Below are 7,511 nucleotides of genomic sequence, written 5' to 3'. Positions count from 1 at the left end.
AGTACATGCAATGTCAATTTCCAGAACATTCGATACCAGAAAGATATGTTATACCAGAAAGACATGTTATACCAGAAAGATATTCACAAGACATATTAAAGTCAAGCGAATGATTTCGCTCTGGCAAATGCTATTTAAATTCAAGGAATAGCGTAGATGATTACAACACAATTCAAAAATTGAATCTTTAAAGAAGAGAACAGCCCATTATCAATCATACTAATCAAAATGTGATCCAACATACAACAAACCAAAGTAATGCTAATTGACAATGGTAGTTAGAACAAACATTGTATGAACACCTACTCTTCACATCACCTTTGACGAGCAAAACATCACAATTATGTTAGTGATTACTACTAACTTGGAGAAGTGAGATGAAAGAAGATATCGACAATAGACTGAACAGAGCCAAATTTCTTTTCAATCGTCATATTTCAGTCCTATATCCCAATCTTTCGTCTCATATTTTATAAAATTTTCAACTCTTCTTTGCTTCCATAACAATACATAGTCTTCTACATTTATTATTTTAAATCAAACCCAGACGTTACGGTATTTAAAATATGTCGTAAACTTAAAGTACACTGGAGAGGAGAAGATATAGGTAGCATAATATTTTACTTACTAGAGTAATGCAAGTACAAGTCATACTAGTATCAAAAAAAGAATTTATTTGAAATTTTTCCAACGAACTTAACTAATTTTACTCAATCAATTTAAGTGCTTTCAAGTCGTAAATCGTTTTCACCTGTTATTAAATCTTCAATGAAGTGCAAAGACATTTATTTATATTTTGCGAAAATTTTTAAAATATTTTACAGTGTAGTTATGAGCTATGAAGCAACCATATTAACTCATTTCCTTTGAGTTATCAATCTTGCAAACTCGATGACCCCCTAACAAATTAACTATTGATACTTCACACTTTGAAGCAACAGTAAAAGCGATGAAAAGTTACCTAACGGATTTCATCAATTATTTTTTGGTAAAAATAATTTGTTAAAGACCCTATGACATCAAGGAAAACCTGATGTTTGCTAATTACCCTGCGTCTACACTGATTGCACTTTGGCAACATTTTGGCATATGAAGAAAACAATCAAACATAATAGCCAATGTAGACGCCGATTTAGTGCTTCGATACTCTCAAAGAGTCCGGATATGTATACTCAAATACGAACATTCGGATCAAACACTCGGATCAAACACTTGGCAATCCTCGAGCTTTTTGAATACTGAATGTGCTTCTTATACAAATGCCCCTAACAGCACATAACCCAGCACCACTTGGTCTTCGAACATAAGTATATTTTATAAAAGCGGTGTTTTCAATTCAAATATATATGTAAGTACAAGAAAAGTCGAATATTAAAATGATGGAAACTTCATACAGCTCAAATTAGATATGAGCACTCTGCATCTCTTTTCAATCAATCCGAGTTATATTTTCTGTTATGAAGGAAATTTTATATTTTTGAAAGATATTCAGCAAGGCCTCAAACACTACTATTCGTCAGTTGGAAATTGCACAAAGCTAGATTTTGTGAAGACTTTTCAAGGTGCCACGGTACATTAGGACGATTGACATTCTCAGGAACCTCAAGATTGATCCAATTAAAAAATACATAAAGGATAGAGCCCTGAAACTATTTACGAAAACCGATAGGCTTAGCAACACCGCGTTATCGAATTTTAGAATGGTTACAGGCTCCTCGGGGAGGTACGCAGTTATTGTTTCGTCTGATGAAGTGATAAACAATAATCTAGTTAAGGCGCAGAGAGAGGTTATATAGGAACCTCACAGTTAATAGAGAGTAAAAGTGCTCTAGTGCACTGACTCAACTAGCCCTAACATAATAAACAAGTATAAGACAGACTTCTCTCAATACTGTAGAAACAAAATCAGATCTCGAGTGAGAAATATCAGTAAAAGCTAAAATACATGATGCTTCTGAATTCTCTATATAGCAATGAATGTCAAGAAAACTACATTAACCAAATTTGATTTGACCATACACGCAAACTTTTAATCACTCAAACCATTAAAATCGTCCTTACATTCATCGGGTTTGTTTAAGTAATTCCATCAAATTAATAATAACTCCTTTTTATATCAATTAAGAGAATTATTATGAACAAATTTGTTGTGATATCGAATCAATCAAAACAATAAATAATTACTTCGATTGAATCGAATCGATTCCCGGTACTTGCAGTCTCACGAAAAGAAAAAAATTATTTACGAATAATTAAATACAAAAATTATTTCCAGGACCACTGATGATGGGTATTTGGCAATACTCGAAACAGCTGTATGGTCAGCCAAATATTCAATTAATATAAAATGAAAAAAAACTCTTAATAAATAATAACTAAATCAAAAATCCACTTTCACTAAAATATCGGAAAATATATATTTTGAATTAAAGAAATTCATTTCTGTGGAAACTGAATACATCCAAAATTTATTACAATGTTAGGAACGAATTAAATAAATATGAATAAAAAAAATGTATGTTATTATAAAAACTAATATTTCATTTTATTATATTTCCTATAATATATAAAACATATTCCTTTGATATCGGTATACACATATTTTCGTTAACATAATTTTTTAAAAATTAATTTAGACAACTGCAATTTACATTAAATCTTTATGCTATACTATACTTCAACATTTACTTGCGTTGCTATTTGTCACTAGTGGGCGCTGTACCGTATTTGATGACATCACTTTGACAGTTGTTGTGTTTGTCAGTGCGATTGACACAAAAATTGATTTCATTGCATATTTGCAAAAATTGTATTAAAAAACCAGCGATTTTGCTATTTATAAAATAAACTTTAATATTAAAGATTTTTTAATTATAAACAGCAGCAGTGCCGACCATAATGGCAGATCCCAAATTCGAAAATTTGCCCGGAATTGTAAGTTGCAAAATAAAACAAAGCTACGCCTAAAATTAAAAACTTTTTATCCACTGAGTCACTTATGGCCTTTTTCGTTATTTAAGGCTTACTTTCATTTTTCTTTATTTAATTACCCATAACTCAGGTTAGCAATTTTTATAATTGTCTGTTATTTGTTTATATAAACTATGTATAGGCTTATGACCAACCGGACGTATATGAAACTCCCGACAATCCGGATGCATCTACATCTGACTATTATGAGGAGGAGCCTGAAAACGAGTCAATCGAACGTCTGCATATATCCCCAAGCGATGCCTTTAATCGTTTTCGTGGCGCGGCACTTGAGGGTAGCGTAGACTTTTCCGATCGTATTGGGCGTCGTCAATGCAGGGGTTATGATGCGCGTTCTGGAGAGTTTGAATTAGTTGGTACTGGTGAAAAAGAAACACCAGTACAGAAATGCAGACGATTGCAGTGTGAAATGAATGAATTGATGGATGAAATTGCTGCCTTGCAAGTAGACCGAAAAATAGCTCAGGAGGAAAAAGAATCTTATGATGCAGTAGCCACTATAATATCAACAGCTAAAAGAGTATTGGATTCACTGCGTTTGGAACAAGTATTGGGTAAAGAACAAGTACCGACGGCTGCTGATAAAGAAGTAAAGTCACTCATAGGTATGTATTTATAGTTTTTTTGTTATATTTATATATTTGTATATACTTTTAACTTTGCAGGGCAAGTAGAAGAGTATAAAAAGTCGGGTGTACTTACTGCTATACCACCACCTGGTAGCGACTTGGCAGCTTCAGCTCGCATAGCTAAACTAGAACATCGTTTGCATCAACTGGAGCAGGCGGTTGGTGCACAACCAGAAAAACTAAGTAGACTTTCAACAACAACAAATACCACAAATGTTTTAGAAGCTGTACGTCAGTTGAGCACTAAAGCTGCACTCTTGCAGCCAGCACAACTCGATGCTATTGAAACTCGATTGGGAACCTTAACTAGTAAGATGGATGCCATTGCTGAAAAATCAAGTGGCTCTACAGAAGATGCAAAGCGTGATCAGAAAGTCTGTGAATTGTATGAGATTGCTAAACGCACGGAACCCGTCGCTGAGATACTGCCAGACATAATTGAGCGAATGCAAGCGTTAGAAGCTCTGCACAAATATGGTATTTGTTTTTCAAAAATAAATAAATTAACGACCTAATTAAAGCCTTTTGTTTTTTCAGCAATGAATTTCGCAAAAATTATAGCCGAAATCGAACAAAAGCAGACGAACATCACCACCAGTTTAGTCAACAACAAGGAACTACTACATTCGGTGCAGGAAACGTTTGCGCAAAATCTTGAAACGATTAATAAAGAAGTGGCTAAAGTGGATGAACGTGTTAAGGCAATAGTTAATAAAAAATAATTCTTAGGAAACAATCACTTTTAGTGCATTTGTGTTGGTACTGTGAAAAATACTGAACGTATATTTATTATTTTATTTTATTTTATTTTAGTGCATAATTACTCAACAAACTTGAAGTTTATACTGCAAAAGACATTGAAAAGAAAAAATTACCTTATCGATTGCTTTAAATCAAAATAAAATTATGAATTTTGCTTTTAAAATTTTGTGTGGTTTTAATTATGATAATTTAGAGACCTCAGAAAACAAAGTTTGTGCAATAAGCATCCATGTACAGCATAGGAAAATAGAAACTGCACCTTTATTCGTTGGAGAGACCCAAAGTCTTTCATATCAAAGAAAAATGAAACAGTTTACCTTTAATTATTAACTGTCTAACTAATGGTTCTTATCATGGCAGCCTGTCCAATCATACCAGTTGCAGTGGCCCGACAAACAGAGAGCATATTCCGTCTTGAATATTTCTTTGGTGTGAATGTTAGAGAATGAGCCGGAATGTTGTGTCGAATGGAGACAGGAGATGCTTAGATAAAGTCTAAATCGTATAATAGTATAGAAACCTTGCCACCTCATTGGGCTAGAGCCATGATAGAATTTGTGTGCACAGTTACTTTTATTGCCAATGGTATAATCATGAATACTAGAACGTTAAAAGTTGGTTCTATTTTTTTATTTAAATAAAATAAAATTCAACTGGATAATAAGTATCGAGGGGCTTAAAATGAATATTTATTATAGCTTAAACGACTAAATAACTGCTGTGCTTTTGTCCATTGTTATTATTGAGTCATTTAGCAAAACTTAATAAATGTTATTGTTAACAAAGACATACTTACGTATATGAAGTTTAAATTGAACACCGATTTTGTTAATGTTAAAAAACAATACGAAGAAAAAAATAAAAAAGTCGAACGATGTACAATTTTTATTTAAAGCCTTTTATTTATAATAGTGATACGCCACGTATATATCTTTTGATAATACATTTAGCTTGAATAAAGTTTTATTTTTTATATGTATTTAAATTAAATTAATTTTTAATATACGTTATATAATTTTAATAATTTTTTTTTGTCTTTTGCTGCTGTTCAATAATTTTTTCATTTTTGTAATTCTCAATTACTTTAAATCAACTCTTTTTGCGCTTCAAACATTTCTGACTCATTCTTACTGTATTTTTTTTGTTAGTTTTTTTTTTCAATAATCTTACTAATTTTGTAAGTATTGTTTTTAATTTTATTATAACTGTTTTATGCATTTTGTATAATAAAGACATTTTAAATACATTTTTTTTAATTTACGTAAATTTGAGTTTTAATATATATATATATGTATATATAATTTCGGTTTTCAAAATTGTAATTCAAACTTTTTACGTGTATATATAATTGTGAATAATTTTTTGTATTAATTTTTAAAATTCAAAATATTTATACACTGAAACACTAATTTGAAAGAAAAATATTTTTCATTTAAAAATGATTTTGTTTTGAAGCAAAATATTTATATATAACATACTTTAAAGAAAACTATTATGGATCTTTTTATAGTTTCCTGTTGTTTTAATTTGGGGGAAAAAATGATATACTGAAAATTTTAACTTTTTACAAATAATTAATAATATTCTTTTTACAAATAAACAAGAGCAAACAACAGCTGCTGATGAAGACAAATACATACATAAATATTTATTAAAACTATAATTATAATTTCCTTAACAATTCTTAAGACATATTTCATTTTCCTAATAAGAACTTTAACCAGAATTCTTAACGTGCATTGAACTCAACGTTTCAACGACGAAAAAACTCTCCATTGAACCTTGCCAGATGCGACAAGTTTCTTTAATGCACCTTTGTAGTGATTGCTTATAAGCTCGTACAGTTTGAAAGCTACTGAGATGTTTGAGCTCTTGCTTGAGCCTCAAAGCTTTCAAAAAATTAAAACATCTTCAACATAAATACAATACTAAAAGCCTAAATAGCAAAATAAATTTTATATTTTTATATATTTTTATATATTTATATATATACCATATAATAAAATTTCTATTAAAATTTATTTCTTTACAATTTTATTGCATTGAAAGCGCATTCAAATAAGCTTGTCTTTTAAAATTTTAAAATTACACATTTAAATTTAAACGGTTACAGTTTGAGCAACATAGAAATGGGGGTAAAACAGTGAAGAAGCCGACAAATTAAAAATATTTTTGTAAAAAAAAATTGAAAAGCATGCAATTTTAATTAATTAAATATGATATATGTTTTAATTTAAATACATTAATTAATTGAATAAATATATATGTGAATACATATTTTTTTAATTTAATATTTTTTAATATATTTATTGTGTCTACTTCATCACTTTTTGCTTAGTGGTAAAAAGCCAGCACAAGACTGCTTATACTATTTGCATAATTTGCCCTTTATTTAATATATTTAATAATATATAAGTATATATATTTTATTATCTTTAGTTGACAAAGAGAAAGGGTTCCAAATTATTCACATTTATCTTTAAATATTTTATAATTATCATTTCTTTGGTTACGTTACTTTTGTTAAGTTGTTAAGTCTGCTGTTAATCCTTTCTGCACTGTTATTATATTTTAAGTAATCTATAGTTCGAAGCAGACTTCACTGGTTTCATTGAAATACAAGTTTCATAATTGTTTAGCTTTTGAATTATAAACTATTTTAGTGTAACTTAACTAAAGTCAGTCTTAAATGTAGTTTTAATGTAAATATTTCCCTACTTTACAGCTTAGATTTTCTTTTTTTCGTTTAATGGTACTGCTAATTACAGCAAAAAAAAAATAATAGAGATCAATCTAAATCACGATCACTTCACTTCTATCTTTAAATATTATGCTGTACTTATATACTTCACTAGTTACTCTTTGTGGTATCACAACACCAAAATAAGCCCCGTCTAACCTTACAGACAAGCTGCGCAAGATATCTGCCAACTTGTCGGAACAGTTTTAGAAATAAACTTCCTTCCTTACATTTAAGGAAATCTTTAAGGTAATATTTAACATTTTATAAAAATTTAATACTTAATTGTTTATTGTTTTCAATTTTATTAAAACTCAAATAACTAAAGCAATATTCAACTGTATAATTTTTACATAAAAGTACAAAGAATATAGGAAGCTCTTATATGG

At 29.7% G+C, this 7,511-nt stretch overlaps 1 protein-coding gene across 1 annotated transcript; it reads left to right on the top strand.

Annotated features, from left to right (window-relative positions):
• The first annotated feature begins 2,628 nt into the window (after positions 1 to 2,628).
• On the top strand, positions 2,629 to 4,537 carry LOC119683563 (dynactin subunit 2-like). The gene is made up of 4 exons (XM_038097279.1): positions 2,629 to 2,934; positions 3,113 to 3,596; positions 3,657 to 4,097; positions 4,158 to 4,537. Exons 1-4 carry the CDS (start codon positions 2,899 to 2,901, stop codon positions 4,340 to 4,342), a joined length of 1,146 nt encoding a protein of 381 aa, XP_037953207.1. The 5' UTR covers positions 2,629 to 2,898; the 3' UTR covers positions 4,343 to 4,537.
• Positions 4,538 to 7,511: the final 2,974 nt, after the last annotated feature.

This window comes from Teleopsis dalmanni, chromosome 2 (assembly GCF_002237135.1).
Source record: "Teleopsis dalmanni isolate 2A chromosome 2, ASM223713v2, whole genome shotgun sequence".
NCBI classification, from domain to species: domain Eukaryota; kingdom Metazoa; phylum Arthropoda; class Insecta; order Diptera; family Diopsidae; genus Teleopsis; species Teleopsis dalmanni.
This window is presented reverse-complemented; position numbering and strand designations above follow the sequence as displayed.